The sequence below is a fragment of the Gobius niger genome, assembly GCF_951799975.1.
Source record: "Gobius niger genome assembly, chromosome: 18".
In the NCBI taxonomy this organism is placed as follows: Eukaryota; Metazoa; Chordata; class Actinopteri; order Gobiiformes; family Gobiidae; genus Gobius; species Gobius niger.
The window spans coordinates 17,286,023-17,310,037 of record NC_136869.1 but is presented as its reverse complement, the minus strand read 5'-3'; the positions used below and the strand labels follow the sequence as shown (position 1 = coordinate 17,310,037).

General features: G+C 43.0%; 1 protein-coding gene across 2 annotated transcripts in view; it reads right to left on the bottom strand.

The window, feature by feature from the left end:
- Positions 1-393: 393 nt before the first annotated feature.
- The window catches only part of map3k22 (mitogen-activated protein kinase kinase kinase 22), a 33,933-nt gene continuing 10,311 nt past the window's right edge, over positions 394-24,015 (bottom strand). The window contains exons 4-18 of one of the 2 annotated variants that reach the window (XM_079576075.1): positions 19,379-19,488; positions 17,526-17,563; positions 12,988-13,087; positions 12,598-12,714; positions 11,416-11,530; positions 8,773-8,906; positions 8,206-8,279; positions 7,027-7,088; positions 5,775-5,846; positions 5,313-5,477; positions 4,555-4,703; positions 4,116-4,247; positions 3,485-3,614; positions 2,436-2,613; positions 394-2,310 (exon numbers count right to left, since the gene is read on the bottom strand). In XM_079576075.1, the coding sequence (XP_079432201.1) occupies positions 2,082-2,310; positions 2,436-2,613; positions 3,485-3,614; positions 4,116-4,247; positions 4,555-4,703; positions 5,313-5,477; positions 5,775-5,846; positions 7,027-7,088; positions 8,206-8,279; positions 8,773-8,906; positions 11,416-11,530; positions 12,598-12,714; positions 12,988-13,087; positions 17,526-17,563; positions 19,379-19,488 (1,805 nt within the window). In that variant the 3' untranslated portion in view covers positions 394-2,081. The remainder of the gene's footprint in view (positions 2,311-2,435; positions 2,614-3,484; positions 3,615-4,115; positions 4,248-4,554; positions 4,704-5,312; positions 5,478-5,774; positions 5,847-7,026; positions 7,089-8,205; positions 8,280-8,772; positions 8,907-11,415; positions 11,531-12,597; positions 12,715-12,987; positions 13,088-17,525; positions 17,564-19,378; positions 19,489-24,015) is intronic. The other variant, XM_079576076.1, reaches the window with a different exon arrangement.

Below are 24,015 nucleotides of genomic sequence, written 5' to 3'. Positions count from 1 at the left end.
TTGAAAATGGACTGTAAGCCATAATCATCAAAATGAGGCTTGATAAAAATCAAATCAAAGGCTTTACATATATCACATGTAATGACTATATATCATATATTAGTGTCACATTTTAAGTAAATTAATTCACAGAAATAACTTGTGATATTCCAAGTATATGACGAGCCCCTATACACTGTAAAACAGAAAAATTGGCCCCAGATTGTTCGCATGGCAAGTTTGGGAACCCCTGCTCTAGCTTGATCCATTACTCCACTGCCTGCCATAATTGATCAAATTGCCATATAATGTCAATTTGATCAATTATTTATCTATTTATTTTTTACAATTGTACATTTTATATACCAGAAAAAAACATTACAAAAAACAAGAAAATCATCAGTGTCAGTTATACTTTTCTTTATTAAGTTAAATGTACAAAAGATACATTTCATTTCAAGGCTTTATCATTAAGTCAAAGGAATTGCCTCACTCAAAAGCCTCAGCTTTTTCTGCCACATCTTTCAAACAGACATGTTCCTATGGGTACAATCTACTTTGTTGTGTTTCATCAGATAGATATCCATAATGTTTTTTTTCTTCTTTTTTTAATAAAAAAGTGCTGAAAATTATTTACAGTATATCTTCAAAGAACTTGAGCATATTGTGTGCTCAAAACAGAACAGCTGCACACCTTATCAAGACGCTTTGTGCTTTGGTATACACCATGTTTGGGTAAGGCACTGACAAATGTTACAAAAAGATTTGATCATTCCTTCTTTCAAGTGCCACTGTATAACAGCGTCTCCAGCACCAGTCTTCCCATAACACAATCTTCAATACAGCATTTGTATTTACTGTTTTAAATTCTAATCTACTTCTAGACAACTTTTTCTCATAGTCATTTTGTATAAATGTACATCACGTGTGCTCCAAATGGCCATTAAGTGCCCAAGCTTCATGCAATTTGGAAAAAGGCATTTGAGTGATTATATAAACAATATGGAAACCATAAAGTAACATTGTATAGATGCATTTGGTCCGTGCAGTTGTGCACAAAGCTGCCATATAATAAACAAGGCATATGTGAAGTGGTAAAGAAAACCCAACAAGACTATTGTAATACTGTAACCTTGTCTGTAGATCCTATTTTTGTGACTTCTCTTTGGACACTTCTATAATGGCACAAGGCTGACTGCATGGGAAGCTGGAATGGATAGGTCCAACAGTATCGTTGGTATTGCTTAAACATTGCACACCACTGCACTGGTTTGGTTCTTGTATCAAGACATTGAATAAAACAACTCTTTATAAGAAATTATAAAAAACCACCAGATATAAAAAAATATTATCTGTTGATTATCTTGCGTAAGTGTTCAAATGCATGGAGTCAAAAGTGCGGTGTTGGCAGTCCTTCAAAAATGGAGTTCAGAATGGTCGAACAATAGGGCTTGGAAACCCTTCATAAGTATTCTTAATCTTACTTACAAAAGAATTGTAAGGCGTTAACAAAAGTACTTGTTTAACAGACAAGCAGCTCGGATGATTTTATGTGTGGCTTTCATATAAAAATATTCTATACTCTCAGTGCAACTCACTTCCCACTCCTGTTGACAAGTTACCTACAGTACGAGCAGGATCAGCAGTCAATCTTGGCTAAAGACTGACTGGTTCGAGCTTGGCCAATACAAAACTACTCTTAGCACATGGTGAGTGCAGAGAGTAACACCTCGACAGTTTGAGACATCACATCTCAAACCACTTCCCCAGTCCTGGAGTAAAAACTAGCTTTGCCAGACCGCTAAGTGCATTCTTTTCAGACCCATCTTTTGGGAATGAACACTTTGCCTTGGAGGACTCAGGAGGTCTGACAAAAGCCGACCTGGCCTCTCAGTGATCCCTTCAGACTGAGAGGTGGTGATGGGTGCAGGGATGTCGGTCCTGGCAAAGCAGACATTGGTGATAGATGACATGGCAGAGGTGGAGTGCGCGCACCCTGGAGCCTGCGACAGAGGCGCTGAGGTGCGGGGCGGGCCACAGAGGAGGGGAGTGCCGGGCCATGGGGCCTCACAGGCCTCACAGGCAGCAGAGAGAGGGGAGGTTCAGAAGCTGCCCTGGACAAACGGGTGGCTGAGTAGGACCTCTGCAGTGGGCCGCCACTTCTCCTCCACAAACACCTGCCGTAGGAAATCTCTGCAGTAGTCTGACACTCCCTCTGGAAGAAGAGGCTTTGTCGGCTGTGTGGCTATTTTAAAGATCGCAGCCATGGCCTCATACTCTGCCCAAGGAGGTTTCTGGGTCAGCATTTCCACAACAGTGCAGGCAACACTCCTAAAGAAAACCACAAAACATAGACCATTAACAAAAATACATCTATAACAACAACGTATTGTAATTGCTACTAGGTCTTGGATGTTAATCTTAATAAAGAGACCTAGATTAGATTTCCGACTTACCATACATCAGCTTTTCGTCCGTATCCCTCTCCATTTATGACCTCTGGGCTCATCCAGTAGGGGGTGCCAGTGACTGACTTGATTCCTGTTCCAGACATGCAGATGGTCTGGATCCTTTTGCTGGCTCCAAAATCTCCCAGTTTGACATTCCCTGAAGAGTCCCTCAGGATATTGGCACCTGATGCAACAAGGCTCAGTTAATCAAGAGTCTCTTAAGAGTCCACTTTGTAATACTAGGAAGTCTGTTTGAGGGTTCAGAGTGAAGCAGTACCTCATGTTAAAAGAAGCAAATGGGAATAATAATAAACTATATACTATACATTGAAAAAATATTGTTTCCATTATTATGCTTTTTTGTGTAAACGAGGAAATCCTAACCACTTCTCAATTCATCATTTACCATTTTAGACACACCACTATTGCTTCAATGACTAATGTGTACCAGCCACTCCCCCTCCACCCTAGACACAGTGAAACCACTTCATTCTTTGCTCTTTCATTGTTGATTGTTAAAAAGCTCTCCGCTGAATTACATTTCCAGCGCCTGGTCTCACACCAGCCCTTTCGAGTGTGGTCCCAAACCTGCGTGCATTGCTGACACTGCTTCAAATGGACAGAGGATCTCTTGTATGCAGCGATGAGTGCGCAGTGCATAAGTGTCTAAGTGGCAAATCCCTCCCACCTTTACCCGCTGAGCTCTCGTGGACCCTACTATCTTTTTTTCCCCCAACCACACAGCAGCACCATTCCCACTTTCTGGCTATGGTTGAATGAGGTAACTGTTGGCCATCCAAAAACCCGAAGCCTTTCCAGCCCGTGTTGAACATTTTTAGACGAGGCAATTTGACCAAGACGGAGCCCAATATAGCTCAAGGGAGAATTTTAAATAGAAACTTCTTCCAGACTTACTCATCGTACGAACAACCAAATGAAAAATTGTTGACAAATGAATGAATCGAATTCCCTTTTCAGCTTAACTCTTGGCTCGGAAAAGACTGCGCTGCTCCCAAATCCAATTAAAATCCTGACCTTTTCGTTCATGCTATTACCTTTGATGTCTCGGTGTACGATCATGTTGCTGTGCAGGTAGGACACTCCTTGGAGGATCTGCCGGGTGTATCTCCTTGTTACCTTCTCTGTCAAAGCCCCGTAGGCTTTGAGCTGGTCTTTTATTGAGCCCTAGTTACAACAAAAGGAAAAGAAATAAAAAAACCTTTGTTAAAAGTTGAATGCACAAACCCATCAACTCAAGTGTTAGCGCTGGGTATATACTTCGCAGGAAACTAGACTCATTCAGCAGCCCCAGTTTGTTCCCCATCCCCTCTCAAATAACATCTCAATTCTTATCGGTCAACCGCAATACTTCAGACAGCCACAAATTTGGCTTTGTCATTTGGGGTTTTTTTCTCTCCTCATCAACACTGATTTAACATAAACAGCTCTACCCTCCAGACAAAGTGTGAATAAAGCATCACAGCAACAACAACAGGCAACAGAAGCTCATTAGTTGGTCATTTAGGGAGAAAACACTCACATAAAAAGCCTAATTGCTGATCATCCACAGTAAAGATGCCTGCGCTCACATTTGGTCACACTTTTAAATGGGATTCAGCAAATGTGGTAGGCGTAGATGTGCAGTTGGAAAGAGTACATTGAGGAGAGGTCTTGCTGCGTGCTTACCCCGGGCATGTATTCTACGAAAATGGTAAGCTTCCTTTGCTCCAGGTCGCGCAGGCAGCCGTAGTACTGTACAATCCTGTCATGATGGAGGTTTTTCAGCAGCTGGACCTCACACTCCAGAGCATTCACCTCCTACAGAGAAAAGTGTTTGAATTTAGAAAAACAATCACAATACAAAGCAGCAACACAGTAAATAATTGGTATAGTCTAGTGATTGATAAAGTTGTGCGCAAAGTTATGTTATTAACTGAAGACCTCAGAAAAACCTTGGCTTTTCAAGTATGACCGGGATCAGACTGCAAAGGCCTTCGAGTACCACCAGAAAAAGCCCATGTAACATCAATGATACCCATAACCCACTTGCCTTGTTGTTATTGCATTTTACACAGATGAGATCTCTAAATTTGAATGAAAACACAGATGTGACATTTCTCTGTACCTTGCTGGTTTCCTGACAGTCGGGGTCAAAGGGCACCTGCTTGGCGGCCAGCTCGCGGCCCGTGTCAGCGTCGTAGCACAGATAGACCTCCCCGAAAGCCCCGCGGCCCAGGAGCTTGCCCTGCCTCCAGTTGACTGGCGCCCGTGGAGCTGCAACAGACACAGGACCAGATGATGAATCCCCAGCAGTAAATCATCACTCCGTTAGCTTGGCCCCCGAGACAGTCGAAGTGACATGCTTGAGCAAACACTAAGTTTGAGGCATGCGTCACAATCGACCACAAAACACAACTGTAAATATGTGGAGCAACTTCAGCGAGACGAGACGTTAAGTCCACCCCGAGGTCTGTAAATTATTCTGACCGCAGACCCTCTCAAGTGATACAGAGATCAGGAACCCCCACAAAAAAAGTCAAACTTTGTTCCATCAACAAAAATGTAGCGTTAATCTGTGTCGACACAGTAACAATGAAGGGCTCCAAGATTTGGAGTGGAGCGGCCGCTTTGAGGCTATGTTTAACAGTTTGTTGGCGCTGAGGTGGTGCAGAACAAGACGAGCATCTCAGTCACAAAGTGCTGAGTGCCATGTTTCTGTCGCCCCCGAACCAGACAGACTGATTCACAGGGACAAATGTGAGCAGGGGATGATCCTGACACAGCATTTACCCCCTCTCTTTTGACATTCAATTTAATCCCTTCCTTTTCTTCGTTCGTTTCAGAAACTGGTTGCACACATTATTCTCCAAAGACATTACTTACACTTACTGGTCCCTCTCTGGCAGCTCTTGTCCGTGGTGCGGCCCAGTGTGCGTAGTTCACTGTACTGGAGCGTACTGTCCCCGTTGTAGCTTCGAGTGCGGCTGGAGGGAACCAACTGGAACAAGTTCTCCTGAGGCATGAAGCTGCGCGGAAGTGTCCGACGACCTAAAAACCAAACACACCAGACAAATTAGCAACTACAGAGCATTGCATCTTTAATTTGAGCGTCTATAAGTAGTTACTCAAGTCTGTTGGCCAAAACCACAACCCAGCGAGCCCCCATTACATTTCCTATCAGGCAGGAAGCACTGCACTGTGTTTTTCTCTTTTCCAATCTGAATACACAGCGGGGAAACGTAAATCACTGCTCGCCTAGGTTAGCCAAGAACGCAGCTTTGACCAACGGTAAATGCATATTTGTTCAAAATCAGCAAGTAAGCCATTTTGTATTTGATCACTTACGATCTCCGTAGTCCTTGCTGGGATTGGGTAACTGGAACTGTCGAGGAAAAGTGCCTCCTTTTCGATGTCGACCTGAGGCAGAACAAAGAATAGCTGTAATAATAGACTAAATAACCACTAAATTCACCCACCGAAGTTCATTATGTCACCTTTTAGCACTGTGGGTTTTCACATAATAATATGGCCATAATCATAACTGTATACGAGGTGTTCTGTGTTGTTAGGCACACAATGCTGTTACTATACATCTTTTCCCATTATAACTACAATAGGATTGAGGCAAAAGCTTATTAAGAGACATCTGCTCACCTCAACTTTAACTTGGACTCACTGGGACCAAGAGAGCTGCAGCACCTCATTTGTGCTAGCTAAGCTTTAGCTCGTAGCCCAGTGGACCAGTAACTAAAGGCAGGTGGGGAACAGTGCTGACGCATGCAAGCGCTGACACTCGCTCATTGACACAAACCAACTGGAGAGCAGTGAAGCCACATGCAATTGAAAGCAGCTGTTTTGTCAGATGACTGCCTCCCCCTGCGCTGTTTTTGTGGCTGTATCCCATGGAGACAGTGGTTATTTTTTGTGTTTGGCAAGAGAGCAGCATTGAGAGGAAAAATCTACTCATCAAGAATGGTAAACAAATAGTGTTGCTCTCTGCAGGAAGGCCACAGTCAGAGCAGAGAAAGCTTGTGCCTGCGTAAAGGAGAGAGATTATTTGAGAGATCTATAGGATGGCTGGGCCGTATATACACTGTGTGCTGGAGTCCCTCTCTTGAATTTACAACACAAGCTGGAGACACAAATGACCAGATTGAAGGGACTGCCACTGTGCCTCTGTTTGCGGGGATTAGTGTGGCCTTATCTGTCGCGTTGCTGTATTTGATGTGTGTTCAGAAGGAAAAGGGGCAGACACCCCAGGGAGACAGCAGACAGACAGCGGGGCACTGCGAGGGGACAGAGGAGGAGGCTCTTGAGAAGAGACAGGAAAACACTGTTAAAGACTGAGAAAGCGAGAGACAAAGGAGGGCAGTGCATGTGGGAGAGCATAATATTATCACACCTCCGCTATCGCCCGCTGCAACACTGGACAACACAAGATATACCGGACATAAAACTATTACACCATCAACAAAAGCCTTTTCATTATTTTTCCTTTCCCAAGATAGTGAGGTAAACGGCTTTCAAGAAGAACACATCCGTTATCGTGTCTATAATTGTAGATTTTTTTTTAAATCCTTTACACGTTCTCTCTTACCTTTGTATTCATAGTTGAGGTTCAGGTAATTATTGTCACGATTGTTTTGTGAGAAAGGAGGGCTGGAATGACAAAGAGTGAAAAGACAAGTTTAACAAACATAGAAACTGAACATCTGCTGCTTCCCTGTTGAATGCTGAAAGTAACTATACAGCCAGTGAACTTAAAGGGACTATACAGAGTTTAAAAATGTTAAAATCAAGTCTTTTCCTCCCCCTACATGTTCCAGCCATGTCCTAATGTGTAGAATGAGCCCAGACCTGTTTACAACAACTGCCTCTAAAATCCTGCACTGTCACTCAAAAAGTCCGAATTGCCGTCATGCACGAGCTTAATATAGAAGCTAACTTGCATCTAGCCCCTTTAAGTAAGTGGACATATTGAGTTTGTCGTGTTATTATTATTATTCTGCAGTCCCTCTCGGTGTAGCCCGGCCCACACGAGCCCGACAGAGAGTGACGTCTCTGCTGACCGCGGGGCAGCGTCGGGCCACGAGACCCTGGAAAAGAGGCACGAATGCCCGGCTCGCAGGGAAAAGTTCCATGCACTGGTTTCCTGCCATTGTTCTGCAGCCTGGAGCCCAGATAAGCCTCGTGCAGGTAGCGCCGTTTCCGCTCAGCACTCTCCCTCACTTTTCGGATACCTCTGATTCATTCTCTTTCACGCTTGCACTTGACACTCTCTTCCAAGTTTCCAACACAACACATTTTTTTTTGACTCCATCCAAGTTTTACACCGTGTTTTGCCACATATAGTGTATGTGATAACACAGCTCTAGATAAGGGTTGAGTCTCTATAGCAACAGCGGCATGACCTGATTCCTTTTCCAGGGTCACAGCGGTGCAATGGCCTTTAACATCGTTTACAAATGGTCAGGCTACCCGCATAATTTCCCAAGTCATATTGGGAGGATTTTGGGAAAATAGGAGAAAAGGCACTTCCCCTCAAAGGGATCACTTGGACAGATGGGTTTGAGACTGACAAATGTAACTCCGCTTTTGTTGAGTGAGCGCCATCAGTTCAAAACCAAGGGTAAATGCTATGCTACAAATAGAAAGGGCATAAAGACTACAGCCTCATAAAAATGATTTCCACGGGGCATAGCTGTTCAAAGAAGATACCGTTTATATAGGACAGAGCTGGAGACAAGGGTCATAAAAGAAGATAGAGGTGACTCACCTGTCCAGTGCTTGGTCTATTGACTGACAGCTGCTCGACAGTGAGTTGTCTGCGCTCCCAAAGGGGTCCAGCATCTGACAGAGAACAATATGAACATATGAACAAGCTTCATAGAGGGTTTTTAAGGACCAAACATTTCACACGGATTACAGCGCGATAGGAGGAGCACATAGAAATTCCATTTAATACACAGGACAACAACAATAGGGCTTTATGCGAACACCCAGGAAACCTGTTTTACAGGTTTGCACTTTCGACGAAAAGAATGCAGCACTAGTTTTCCGTACACTTCCATTCATGTCATAGGCCGTATGTTTCTGTATCATATGCAATGAATGGAATTTTGTTCCAATCAGCACAAGAATGATTGGGAGCAAAGCAGATCTGTTTGTTGTGTATTAACATCAGTATGACGTTTCAGCTATTATTCATTATATCTTGTGAAAACGTTTTAAATTCCCATCTGTATGACCGTGATTTCATTTTTTACCAAATAAATAACTGCTACATCATCCTTGCATGGATCGGACTGCATCTTTGCTTCAGTGAAATGTTTGTGTTGCTTACATTGGGGTCCAGAGTCTCCGGGATGAACTCGCCCTCGCTGTGGATGCTGGTGTAGCTGCCCTGGCGTGCGATCTGCTGCTGCTCCTCTGGGACGCTACCCGGCGGAGGGGACGTCCTGCCCGTGTGCAGCGAGCCTGAGGTGGACACCAACCAAGCACGCAAGGAAACAGAAAAAGTCACACGGGGGAAAATTGAAACGCACGGGGGATTTTATTCACTTTTTGGGGGGGGGGTATTTCAAAAACCAAAAGGGTCAGAGGTGAGAAAAGGACGTTCTATATAGTATGTTTACCAGTTCAACTGCGTAGGGACTCCCAGAGATGATTTACAAAACCACACTGCCGCCACCTCTAACCTCAATTACTGTGACAAACGCTCCCCCGACCGAGCTGCAGAAGAGACGGGCCAATCGTCCTTGACACAGAGAGACAACTCAAGACTGTGACTGCACTGACAAGAAGTAAACAAGAGCCCGTCCCATTGAGTATACGAGGCAGCCCGGAAACAAAGCCTCTTATGTTTCAGTTGATCAGATCATGAAAAAATGTACATAGGATGGTAACAGCAGGAACAAGAGAGAGGGGAGGACTGGAGCTCGTGCCTGAAACACGCTCGACAGATTGACCTTTGCGAGTTCTAGCAAAAGCGCAAAAGCATTTGGAAGTGGAGGCCAGCGTTGTTGCCGTTTGACATAACATAATAAACCTCACGTCGCGTTACCTGACAAACCAGGGGGGGGACGATAGGCCGTAGGGGGCTGTCATTTTGAGGGAAAATAATTGTGTTTGGGGAGCGTTTTCCTCTGTGTTCCTCTGACAGGCAACAGTTTTATACGCTGTGGCAGATGGTGACACTACATTCATTATTACTAGTATGCTGTTGCTATTGGAAGGCTGTTTTGCATAATAAAGACATCACGAGCCAGTTGCTTATTATTCAAATGAAGACACAAATACACAACAACTCAAGAAGAAGTCACGTCAAGGATCAACGAATATTACAAACATTGAGAAGTGTTTTGTGACTCAGCGGTAAGGGATGTGAAGTAAGAATTTGTCCGTATACAGGTAAAGATTGAATGTTTACTTCAATCATTTATTTGAGCTGGAACAAGTAACTTTCTTTAGCGCCGTCTCAGAAGCCCACTCTTCTTCTATAGTCTATGCTTTCTTCAATTTCGGCGTGCAGCACTGCCCTTGCCGTGACCTGAAGTCTCTCTGTTAGACACGTCACTTTCACCTAAGGGCGTCTCAGCATTTCCTTCTCTGACAAAGCATGTTCCCCGTCCCGCCATTAACACCGCCGCGACACTGTCAACTCCCCTTTATAAACTGACACGGACGAGCCACCTTGAGGTCTGAGCGGAATAACAAAACGGGAGCCGCGGTGATCAAAACAACTCGTAACCTTTTGTCTTTAGCCCTGTCCATCTGTGTGTGTGTTGCAGAATTACGGACAAAAAAACAACAACTGTTTACTGTATGTATTAACCTCTTACCCACACGCCTTAACCAAGTGCATTTTCTCAGCTTAGCCCAAATCTAAAAGCTTCTCAACTTTTTTGTCACATTTTTGAAGCGTTTTTGCCTCTTTTTTGTCTCTCTTTTGTCTGTTTTTTTGTAGGTTTTTTGTAATTGTTTCTTTCTTCATCTCTTTTTTCCTTTGCTTTTTGTCACTTTTTGTTGTGTTTTGTCACTTTTTTTATTGTTGCTTTTCCAGCACATTTTTGTTGCTGTTTTGTTGCTTCTTTGTTGTGTTTTTGTCAATTTTTTTTATGACTCTTTTTTGCTTTTTCATCACTTTTCAGTTGCGTTTTTGACGCTCTTTTGCCACCTTTTTGTTGCTTTTTTAATGCGTTATTTTTTATTTTTCCGGGACGATGCTCTTTTGTTGCGTTTTTGTCACTTTCTTGTATTTTCATCCAAATTTTCATTGCTGTTTTGATGCTTTTTTTAAGTAGGTTTTAGATTTGGGTAAAGGCCAAACTGGAGAAAAAGTGCTTGGTTCAGGTGAGGGTTAAGAGGTTAAAGCAGAACTAAGTAACTCATGCCCCTAGAGGCCATAAGCCCCACTGCAAGTGTCATAGTATGTTATATTTTTACTCATTAATTGTCCATGAGAGTAAATATTACGCTGACAGAAAAGACAAAGGGAGAGAGGGATATTGTACATCCAAATACACAATGGACATATTATTTTCACTCAAACTTGGCTGTCAATACTGTTTGTGGCGCTAGCCTACAGTTAGCTTTGTCCGTTAGCCTGTTAGCGTCTTCTTCGTGATTCCATTAGTGTGTATTGGTTCTCCGGGTCAGAGCAGGGAAAGCTGCAAGTGGTTTAACACTTGTATTACCCCAGAGGGACAACGAGAATTTATTAAGGTAAACAAGTTACCTAGTACTGCTTTAAGAGGTTTATTTATTTTCATATTCAGCCTTCTACAACACTGTACTGTATTTGAATATTTGGGCAAACTTTTTGAAAAACTTTTATTTTTTTCTTCATTCAAGTGTTCATCCATGGACATAACAATGTAGCACTACAGATAATGTGTTGAAACCTCTCCAACTCCAAATAAGTAAAACAAAACCAGGTCCAGGTGACAACATGACTACATTTGTGACGTGCTGCAGATCTGATTACCTGTGGAGTGTTTGCGCACCCGCTCCGAGCCCTTGAGCAGCGAGCCCTTGAGGTCTCCCAGTGACCGTGACGACCTCATCTCACTCTGCTTGTCCCTGCTGTTCACCTGTAGGTACTGCACACGCGACAGTGAGGAAGAGGGGAGGGGGGTTAGAGACGTGAGAACGGACCATTTAAGGAACATAGATAAGGGCAGGAAGTGCATTACATCACTGTCCACTTACATCATGTCACACAGAGAAGTGAAGCTGCACAGTTCCAGTGTGAGAAACACAAGGTGACAGTTTTGCTTCTAAATATCACTCTCACTTCTATACAGACCACAAGTGGAGATAATCTTGGTGGTTTTTATGTCGCCTACATTTTTATCTGACTAATGCTGAAGAAGAAGAAGATCTTTATTTATATAGCGCCTTTCAAAGACAAACTCACAAAGCGCTTTACATAAGACAATTGTTCATTCACTCCATTCTCGGTGGTGCTAAGCTACGTTTGTAGCTTCAGTTTCCCCTGGGGGAGGCTGACAGAAGCGCCGTCGCGACTGTTGAAGCTGAAGGCTACTTGAAATAAAATTGCATTGGAACTCTGTTTGCTTGTTTGTTTGATTAACCTCTTAACCCCCATCCGAACAGAGCACATTTTGTCCAGTTTGGCATTACCAGAATCTAAAAGCTTCTTAAAAAGAGTGTCAAAATAATGACGAAAACACACAAAAAAGTGAGAAAAAAACATGCCGGCAAAGCAACAAAAATACGACAGAAATTAAACAAAAAAAGGAGCGAAAACTCAACAAAAAAAATTCAAAAATGTGTCGAAAACCCGAAAAAAAAGATGAAAAAGAAACAAAAACTCGACAAAAATGTGGCGAAAAACTATGAAAAAAAAAGACCTATGAAAAAAACAGGACATGAAAGAGACAAAAATGCAGCCACAAAGTGACAAAAATGTCATGATCACTTTTGTCGGGCTTAGCTTTCAAATGGGGTATCACACTGTTGCTCTCTGGTCGAGAAGCTTTTAGATTTGGGTAAAGCCGAACTGGAAACAATAATGCGCTCGGTTCAGGCAGGGGGTAAGAGGTGAACTTCAGAGTGTGTTAAAAAGAGCTTCACTGGGCATGGACACTTGCTGTATTTGGTGCATGTGTGTGGGCAGAGGCGCATGTTGTAACGAGCCGCTCACATGATTGTTCTTGGGCGTCTTGAGGAGGATCCGCAGCAGCCCGTTGGTGCCCAGGCCACAGCCCAGCGTCAGCACGGCCTGGTCCAGGTCCTCCTGAGTCTTCAGAGGCAGCAGCAACTAAAGGACAAGAAAACATGGCACACATGACCTTTCAGTCCTCATTGTGTGAACGCGTGCACATGACGTCAAGTGTCGTTCCACAAATCAATGACACGGGTCTTAAACATTGTATTGTGCATACAGCTTCACTGCAGACAAAGGGTTACACAACTCAATATGACAAACACTGTTGTCATAAATATATATCATTTTCTATGCTTCGTTTGTATTGTAGCTCAAACTAAAATGTGCCCATGTCCTTATGATACTTTGATTGACTCTTTCTCGCACCTCTTTCTCCATGAAGAACATGTCCATCTGCTGTCCAAACGCCTCTGTCACCTTCTGCTGCAGCTCCTTGATCCTCAGCGGCCTCTGAAACGGGATGATCCTGTGGAGGAGCGCACACACAAAGACACTACTGTCAGGATGGTATAATGTCAGCTTGATACAAAACCATTAAGACCGCACTGAATAACACTTATACGCAGCGTTTTGGGTAAATGACTGTGTAGGAATCTCTTTCAAGGCCATTTTCCCAAAAGGGTTTCCATGGCAACACATCAAGAAAAGGGACAGGTTCGCAGGGTCAAGGGAGGAAGCCGATGGTGCAGTCGGCTACTGGAAGACGATTTTAGAAGAAAAAAATATATGTGTGTATGTTTTAAGACTAGGATTCAGTTCATAGTGCACATAAAAAATAAAAAAAAAGGTCCAGGAGCAACAACATTCAAGGTGGAAATACAAGATTCATACATTTGTAAAGGTTTAAACTATCTATAGAGACAGGACAGAATAAGTTATTTTCAGAGGACAAACTACTGACAAACTATATTTTTTTTTTATATAACCAGAAACATTGTACATGTTTTTAGTTGTAGGGGAAACCAATCAGAACAACACTGATTTATCCTGATCAGAGTTGCATTTTCGCATGAGTTGGTAATAAGGCTGCACAATATATCGCAAACAATATCGTATCGCGATATTAGGTGATGCAATATCGATATCGCAAGACGCCACAATATATCGCAACATCACTTAAGTCTGACTGAGATTGACCTTTTTTTGCAAACTCAGCCAAAAACAAACAATGAACAAAACTTAAAAATGTGTAAATGTTTTAGTTAATCTCTTACCCCCCACCTGAACTGAGCACATTTTCTCAAGTTCGGCTTTACCCAAATCTAAAAGCTTCTAGAAAAAGTGACAAGAATGTGTGACGAAAACACAACAACAAAAAACCCCAATAATGCAAACAGTGATAAAAATCCAACAGATCCATTTGGCTGAGTTTTGTGGGTCTTAGCTTTCAAGTGAGGTGTTTCACTGGCCTATAGGCTAATGGATCTCACGGATTTGGGCAAACTGGGGGAAAAGTGCTCGGTTAAGGCTGAGGTTAATTTAGTTCAATTTGACCCTTGTTTTGATCCAGATTTAGTGTTTTTTTGATAAACTACTTTAAATAGAATTACTTCAACATCGTGCATCAATCTAAAGTGTCAACAATTGCACCTTTAGCGACAGAGAACTTTGCACTGAATACTCGTCGCTGGGCTTCACATTGATAAGCTCCGTCAGCAACACGCCCCAAACAGGTCGGCTGTGACATCACGTGAAAACAACACACCCATAAACCTGAGCGAGATAAAGCCCACTCTACGCAGATGTGCATCCCAGTGTGGACGGCCGGCTTATCTGCTGCGCGCCTACGTGTACAACTGTCCGTCTGCCGAGGCTTATCTCTCTGTCTCTATAGTGAAAGCGCTTATGGACTACGTGTATGTCTCCATTCGCGAGCGTGCTTGCTTCCCCCCCCAATCAGTTTTCCTCATCGCGGAGCACTGTTTCAACACCACTAGGCCTGTGCACTCACCATAAGCCGGCACAAAGGCAGATGGGAAACTTCCTGAGAGGGAAAAAGGGAAATAATGCGGAGCGGCAGCAGGATGTGTGTCTTTCCCTCCTCGTTCAAAAGAGTGGCAGATACTGAGATATCCATATATCCATAGAGAGGCTGACACAAAAAATAAAGAGTATCTTCCTTGCATGTACAATTCTGGGAACATACTGTAAATGAATAACAGCAATCTATCCCATTTGCTAATTGTCATTGCCATTTCAATCCATTTACTAGGAAGAATCTGCAGATCTCCTCATATTATTTTGATACAGAGATCAGTAATGCCATCCTTTCCTCATGTAAGCCTATCGTGATAATTGGTCCGCTCATTTGAGATGGCTTTCTTGGAAAAAAGGGACGCCAGGCAGGGAGATCACAGGCCCAGCAGCACCGCCGTTTAGATTTCTGTTTAGACTCGCCGATGATGTGCGCGATAAAAAGGCTCGGGATGTGGAGGAGGGGGCGTCGAGGACTCTGCTCTCAAAGATATGCCTCTGCTTCCTCATTCTCACATAAAAGCGCATAGGTTACAGTGATCTTGTTGTGTGTAGTAAAACTGGCATATCCTGTCGTTAAGGCCTCTGCAAACATGTTCGGGAATGCATCTCTTGTATTAGTTTGGCAGACAGCGCATATTTCGGTCTTCTCTCTGCCTAAAAAGCTTAGTTTTAGCTTGCGATAACTGCCAACTCCAGCTTCCCGAACAACACCGAGATTAAGTCTTCTCCTAGGAGCTGATTCTCTGCGCTCTTTCCACCTCTGCACAGAAAGTGTAGATCTGCAGATTACAACGCACTCCACATCCCACCTCGGCCACTGTGTTATAGAGGAAAAGTGAAAAAAAAAAAAACTTGGCCGGCCCGAGCGGCTCTAGTACTCTCTGGCAGCGGTCCCCGAGGCTGAGAGAGGGGAAGAGGGAGACACAGCTTTGATTTCCTGGCCGAGAACCTTCAGCGTTTGCCAACCAAAAGAGAGAGCGGCCAATTAGATTCCACTGTTCTCCTGACTCAGGGACTCTCGTGTGCTGGAGACAATGGCCCGATAAAACGGCGGAGTAAGTCTTTTGTGCTCGGTTTTGGAGCATTTTCCGTATTCGTACAGATGCAACTTTTATTGATTTTCAACATTCTGCAACTTCAATACAACATTCACTCCAACCACTTACAACTTTAGATAAATAACTGCAGCCTTTGTGATCTGCAACCAGTCGAATGTGCGCAGCAATACCTACACGCCTTTTTTGGTCAGTGATGAAACAGTCGGCATCAAGTGAAGCGTGGGCTCTCTCCAACATGGAACAATATGCTCCAAAAGTAGTGAGAAAGGGAAGTGAGATGTGAACATGAGTAATTACTTCCAGTTATAATCTATGCGTGGGTCAATGTTGTTTCGTCAAATCTAAAAACGCGCTAAGTGTTACATTAGTCAAAGGGAGACAAAGGAAAGACGGAGTGTGGAGGGGATGACAGAAAGGTAAAACTGTCGTCTGTTCTTCTGAAGAAGCCAATTAGAGCTGTGAAGGAGAGGCCCGGAGTGAGGCTGTAGTGAGGCTGGGAACACCGTGTTTCTCTTCCCTGTGTGTGAGCGCCTGCCTCCTCCACTGCTCCACACAGTGTCCTCAATCAGATCATTCATGCTCGCACGTTCTGGTCAGTTTCCCTCTGTTTTTCTGGGATTCCTCCGGCCTGTGGTCGGCTCACTCTGCGGTCAACGGGGTTGCCTTAGTGATCCAACAGGATGTGGCGCTAAAAGAGGTGAAACACGCACTAAAAAGCAGCAGCCCACGCAAGGAGATTCAGTATAAGGCGATAGTGCTGAGCAGAAAGTAGAAATACCTCACATGAAGTTACACTTGTATTCAACAGGAATATTATCTACTTTGACTTCTTTTACAACTTACTACAAACAACCTGGTGCTACTAACGGCTACTACAACAGCTACTACAACAGCTACTACAATGGAGCACCCACCTCTGGGTGCTGGAAGTAAAATTCCCATTATATTTTGTGAGTGATTTTGAATAACATTGATATTTACATTATATTACAAAGTTTAAAGGTGGATGCTTGTACATGCCAATATGTCAAAATGCTTCCATTACATTTTGGTTTGTAAACATTTCAAAGCTTCAGATAAATCTTGTCATAGAAATTGGATTTAATAGTCGCAAGCCTCTGTTGTGCCTCTAAATACTGTATATATCTTTTCCCCCAAATCATAATGGCAAAAACAAAGGGGACATTTTCTTTCCAGAACCCAGAGGTGGGCGGGACTACAGCTGTAAATTAGAGATCACATTCAGAAAGTTAATTTGCTCTGTCCTTGAGTTTACACCTCGACCTGAACTCCATGACTAAGCTATTTTGGAGAGATCATATCCAGTGTGTGTTTTTTTTAATGTTTAATGCAGCTCTGTGTTCAAATACAGACTCTTCCCCCCACTCAATGCTCCTGCTGTTCTGTCTCATCAAACTCTGAGTGACAGGGGACTGAAGCAATGAACTTTCAGAGGCAGCAGATGGTTTTAAAGGTCTCCAAAAGACAACATATAGACACTAAGTGCACATGAATGGTGATTTGAGACTATAGACCAAATAAGGTGTGTCTGGACGACAAAGTGAACAGGCCCGGTGTCTGTGCAGTGTAACTGTAAATCTGATCTGGTTACGGGAACAGATGGGAGCTGGTGAGGAGCGTGGAGGCCTGAATAGATCAAGGTATTACTTTGGGGCACAGACAATGCACCCTTCCACACTTGTTTTGCTATGCCTTCTTTCGGGTCCATTTTCCACCAACCGTCCCGAGCCGGAGGAACGAGGCCAGGGCATGCGGCTGCGATTTCCTTTCGAGACGCCGCCGCAGCCGTGGCATCGCTCAAAAAACAACAGGCGAGCAGCAAACATAATACGGAGGTTTCCAACGTACCGCTTCTCTCTCTCATGCTCCAGCTTGACTCGGAGGTCCTGCGGAGAGGAACAATAACACGTGTGAGGACTTATGGAAGAGGGAAATGATTCATGCTTGTGTGCGACTCAAGGCTGCTGGATAAAAACAATAGAGCGAGCGCAAATTCAGATTGTTTCATTTGATATTTTTCTTAGAGTGCAGGTGCGCGTAGATAAACAATGTGATTTACCCCAGTAGTAAAAAAAAACAGCAGCGGTATCATTCTAAAACTGAGGTCCCGTTTTAAAATCTCGGCGAGGGAATGAGCCGCCAATCCCAGGAAAATCTTAGCAATGTCGTGGACACAATCCCAAGCCCTGTCACAAAACCCATTAATGTATGTGTGGCCCAAATACCATAACACGAGGCTCACTGTTCAGCTATTTGAAAAATGGACTTTCACATATGTCTGCACTTCCAAAGAAAGCAAAAGCATTATCTCTACCGCCTTCTTTTACGGCGCACGTTTCACACAGGGGAGCGGGAATCTGGAAGAGCCGGAGCGCTGGGATGAGCTCACAGAGATAGAGGTGACATCATATCAGGCCACACTTTTGGTTTTTCCCCTCGACCCACAGAGAACCCTCAACAATTCACTTATCCTGTTTGTTTGTGGCGTCATTAAGACTGCGGGGGTGTTGTCCAAGCTGATATAAGTGACAGATGAGTCTAAAATTGGTTGACAGATTGACTATGTGTTGATGCAAAAGAATTTCATTAGTTATTTAAGGAACTAGAGTCTATTGAGTGCACTAAACCACCAACAGATTGAGAAACGGCCTCTCAAAAACAGGACTGCCTCATCAAACCCTTGAATTCATGATTTACACAGCTCACAAATTATACTTGCTTTTACCAACAAAACGGCTTTTCTTTCACCATAACATTTTAACATTTGATCCTGAACTCTATTGGGATGATGTAAAATGTGTGTGGTTATTTCAACAAATGACTTTTAAATAAGGTTTAAACAGCTGCGCAACCTGAACCCGAACCGTAGGGACGTCCCGACTCCCGATGCAGTTGTTTAACACTTCATGCTGACCAATACCAATCCAATACAGTCTTTTTGTATTATTATACTGTCATATAATAATAAACTAATATACTATATCATCTGTAAGAATGATAATAATATATTGTAGACCTGTTGCATTTTACAGTAGTTAAACCAATGTGGAGTCTTTCGATAATAAACATTTAAAAAGGTAAGGTAATATAAAGGGATTAGATAGAAGTTGTAATTTTCAAACTCGCGACTGCCACCTCAGGTCTTACGTGTAACTGCAGTGTCTCGGCAAGGCGGCGCTTTTGGGGTTAAATAGGTTTTGGGGTTAAATAGGTCTGGGCTTATTCTATACATTAGGACATTGGTGGAGCAGGGGGTAGAAATCACATAATTACACAAACAACAAACAAAAAAGTCTTATAGTTGCATTTTACGAGCAGCAGATACTATTGTTTCAGCTCTACCTGCTTTTCAGTTCTATTGTGTTAATGTTTAGTGAGTTAGAAGACATGAGCAGTCGGAGCACATGGCTAATTATCATGCAAACACACACACATACTAAGAGAGAGCTCTTGTCTCCTGCCTGTTCTGTCTCCTCTTTAAAGGCTAAATGACAGCACTGCAAAGGTGACCAGGATCTTTTCTCTGCCATTGTGATATTTTTAGCGGCGGCAGAGCGTCCTGAGTGTTCAAGCTGCTGCTGTTAGTGGTGAGTTAATAGATCATGTTGTAAAGGTAAATCAGCTAAAAATGTTCAGTCCAAGGCTCTAAATACAACATGTGCTTCGGTTGGTATACAGTGCGTGTGTCTTAGTCTCAGTACCTGCTTGTACAGAAGTGTTCTGTGCTTGGGCTTGTGGCTGTTGTTCTGCGTGGAGCAGCGGCCCAGTGCTGCCAGGTCCTTCATGATGGAGTTGAGCGCCTCTTCGTCGTCTACAGAGAGAGAAAATACAAATAAGCGTGGTGTGTCAAGTATTATGTGTATGGTGAGCTCAAACTCCTAATGTCAGCTGAGATTTATGTCGGGGCGATAGGCATCAGAGTCTTGCATGTTCACCTCACACGTCAATCACAGCGGCAGCACCTGTGTCAGACTTCCTGCTCGCATGCTTGTGGTCTTACAAAAATCCCTCTGTGTGCCAAGGCGAAAAACACCTTTTCATGAGAAAGGGAAGCTCGTGCAAACTGGTTTTTCAGGTGTAAGAAATAAGCATGAAGTCATTGATATTTCATAGGTGTTTATAATGTGCAATGTGAACTTAATCTTAATTCTAAAACATAATGGCATTTCCAATCACTAGCTTTGTGCACATGTGAAAACGGAACTACGGCCTAAAAATCATTTATTCTTGACGTTGGCGTTCAGACTTAAAACTCAGCACATCTATCACTCTCTCCACAAGAGTAAGAGCATCCTGTTCATTAAATCAGCATCGCGATTCATCAAAGCTGGAAATAAAAGTGTCTCGGCAGCGCTTGCACTCCTCACCTCAAACTCTCATGTGTAAAGAGGGCAATCATGCAGATGAGCGTGTCACACATCGCCGTATCAAGGGACTTTAATAGACTTCATTATAAAGGCAGCAGTGATTACACCACGGCGAAGGGATTGTTGACCTCTGCTCCTGCCGCTTACTCCAACACACACAGGCACTGTACCAACCAAGCCACCGGCCAACAACTACGGGCTTCGAAAAGCTTCACACAAGGACAGTAGATCAGAATTCATCAGTCTTAGATACATATGCCCTGAAATATGATTGATTCTTCAATAAACTACAAACCATATTGACACATCAAGCTTGACAACTATTAAGAATACTTCCTGTTTACTTCTTTTCTGATACAGCTGTATTGGGAAGATACTGAAGGAATGCAGTGCTATTTGATCAAAGATAAAGAGAAAAGCTTATTTTATTGATGGCTCTTCTGGCCTCTTCTGTTTTTCTGGTGCTGCGGAAATCTGTAGCTTAATATACTGGTCTTGAAATGCTACAAAGACATACACATAGTAGTATCTTTCATGGTAAACGAACATTTTTACCTCAATATAGGTAAAACACTCGTTTATGGCAGGCTTAGTCCAGTTATAGACCTGGTTTACATCTGGCAGCACTTATGTGGTACTTGTGAAAAAATGAAGAACCACTGATTTAGGAAAGGATGCAGACATGCTAACTTGTATGTTAGACTGCTGAACTGATGTTTTGCTGCTGCGAAGATATCTTCCTCTTCCATAAAAGGTGTTGATGGTGATATTGTTGAGAGCAGAGTCATTTGTCTGTTTAAGTGTTTGATTACAAGACACAACCTCAAAGTTTGTGTGGTAAGCAATACATAAACACAGCAGTGCTTGAATGCCTACGTCAGTAAAAAGAGTCAAATTATTTCCCTTCACCGAGCACGGCCCTTGGAATACCAACAAGGTTCAGTCCCATTTAGAAGTTTAACCTGAGACAGACCCCTCTCCTCTCCTCTCTCCTGTAGACTTTCCCTGTGAGTCACTGAGTAAACCACATGAGCCAACTCACTGCCATAGACGACATGTTTGACTATCCACATTTAGCAGCAAAAACAATGCTGCCAGAGCCACTGCACACTCCCTTGACTTACATAGAGGTTTAACTGATAACCTAGTTACACCCTGAAAATCACAGTGCAAATAGCAGAGCGAGAGAGCAAGAGATGGCCAACGGCATTTGTGAAAGTTATATAGTTTGATACCGATACCAACTTATCTCTTGCTTTAAGACATTTCAAGCACATTTCTAGCATCCCAGTTTGTCAAGGGAGGAGTTTGTGAGCATGTTTCACAACCTTAAGTGAGAAATACTGTAAAGATAATGTAGATCTCAGCTCGGACAGTGGTTCTTCACTGGTATTCCACGATAAGAAAAAGGGGAGAGAAAAAAAATCAGGAATAGGGCCTTTAAAGGATGAGTCAAAAGCAGACGGTGTACCTTCACATTACCAACAGGTGAATGAGTGACAGGGATCTATAACAGCATTTAATATCTTAAGCTGTAACATGGGTTTTCAGATAAGGCTGACCGAGCAGAGAACATAGTGAAAGCGTATCTCACCCACACGCTATGTAAACAAACTGCATACCTCAGGACTGAACCGCAATGTTCCCTCATCTGACTGGAGAAAGAAATTTATTGATCAACCAAAAGAAAATCTTGTGTTACAGCTCCGCACTGGGGCGCACACAGGAGCAGGTATTGATTCGAATATTCTCTGCAGCGGTCCGGTCCTCGCGGATAAAAGTCCAACTCGTTGTTAATATTGAACAAAGGCAGGCCACGATATTACAGCACGGTAGATCAGACGGACAAGATCACGAGTTGAGGACAAGAGGGCTGGACCTAAAACATAGTAGAAAGAGCTGTTTCCTTTAAAGTAATTGTGTTTCGAGGATGCTTCAGAAACCATGGGGCTCAGGCATTTAGCAGCCGAGATTACATTTGGAGTTTGCCACATATCAGATGACATCATAAACCAAATTGTGTTTGATGTCTTGTCTTTATAACTCAATCATTTGGTGCCCAAGGAGAAAACGCAACATTTGAAGGTTTTTTTTCTCTTCTTAATCTAATTTGACTCATCAAACGTATGCAGAAATGTTCAAAGCTTTTAGTAAGATAACTTGAAAAGTGGTGGGAGAGCTACTGAGAGCTCCCCAGGTTCAGGTTAGGACTTTGACACTTCGACAATGCTTGTTACTATATGTATTCTGCATCAACAGTATCTAGAACCATAAAGAAGAAGAATAGACAAATATACCAGGAACTTTTCTGCAGTTCTAACTAGTAACCTTTTAGAACAGTCTCAGGACGCATCAAACATCAAAAGTTGTAGTATTGAGAAAAACCTTGAAAGTAGGGCCGCACAATATATTGCAAAAAAATATTGTACCACAATATTAGGTGATGCAATATCCGCATCGCGAGAAGCCACAATATATCGCAACATCACTAAAGTCTTCATCGGACTGAGATCGACACATTTTTTCTGCAAACTCAGCTGAAATATGCACTGAATTTATATATTTGTAAAGGTTTTACTTAATCTCTAAACCCCCACCTGAATGAAGCACATTTTATTCAGTTTGGCTTTACTCGAATCTAAAAGCTTTGTGGGGAAAAAAAACGTCAAAATAGCAACAAAAACGTGCCAGAAAAGCAACAATAACACGATTGTCAAAAAAGGAGGAAAAAAACCACGAAAGAGCGACACACATGACGAAAAAGCAACAAAAAACGTGACAGAAAGACGACAAAAACTATGAAAACACAACAAAAACGTGGGTAAAGCCGAACTGGAGAAAATGGCTCGGTTAAGGCAGGGGTTAAGATTAAACATTTCCAAATTTTGGTTAAGTTTTAGTCTTGTTTTTGATCCTGACATGGTCTTTCTTTAAAGGGACTAGATGCAAGTTAGCCATTGTGTACTCGCTACTGCCACCTCAGGTCATACGTGTAACTGCAGCTTCTATATTAAGCTCATGCATGACGGCACTTCAGACCCGAATTAACACCTTTTTGAGCGACAGTGCAGGATTTTAGAGGCAGTTGTGGTGAACAGGTCTGGGCTCATTCTACACATTAGGACATGGCTGGAACATGTAGGGGGAGGAAAATACATGATTTGCTGAAAAACGAGCTACTTAAGTTTGTGTTTAAATAGAAAGGAACATAACGTGTTGAAAAGGTTTAATGAAATATCGCAATAATATCGTTCGCCACATCGCATATCGCAAGCGACATCAATATCATTCAGCACTAATTAAAAGATTACCATAATTTTCCTCCTGTACCATTATTTTTTCCCTGTACAATGACCCGCTTTCAAACATATCCTAAATAGAGATCATCACCATGTTATTCCGGATCAGCGTCTCTAAAGTAGCAGTCCAAACTCCAAAGACAAAGCCTCACTAACAAGTCAGCAGTGCATGGCGACATTAACTCGCTAATGAACAGCACGCTCACAACAAGTCAGCTGCATTATTTTGTATTTTTTTTTAAATGCGCAAGATTAATGAACTCATTTGCAGAACTGTCTAAACACCCGCGCTTGCCTTTATCATTTCTCATTATGTTGCTGTCTGAGTCGTGCTCCGGGTGTGCGCGGCATTGTTAGAGCCTTGGTGCTGGCAGTCAAGGATACAAAACAAACAGCCCTGGCCTCACTGTGGGTTTAGGCAGCAGCGGAGGGGGGGGAAACAAGGGGGCAGACGGAGTGTGAGAAATGCGTAGTACCGGCTCTAATGGCAGCCTATAAACCAGGATTTGACTTGACTCGGAACACAGCATGCCAGGACAAACCGCTGGTGCACACGAAAGTGGCGGCGGGCAGCTTCCACAGAGACGACTTTTTCTATCGGGATTGACACAAACTGACCACAATCTACAAAAGGCCTGTAGCTAAATGGCGATCCAGCAAAGACAACTCATT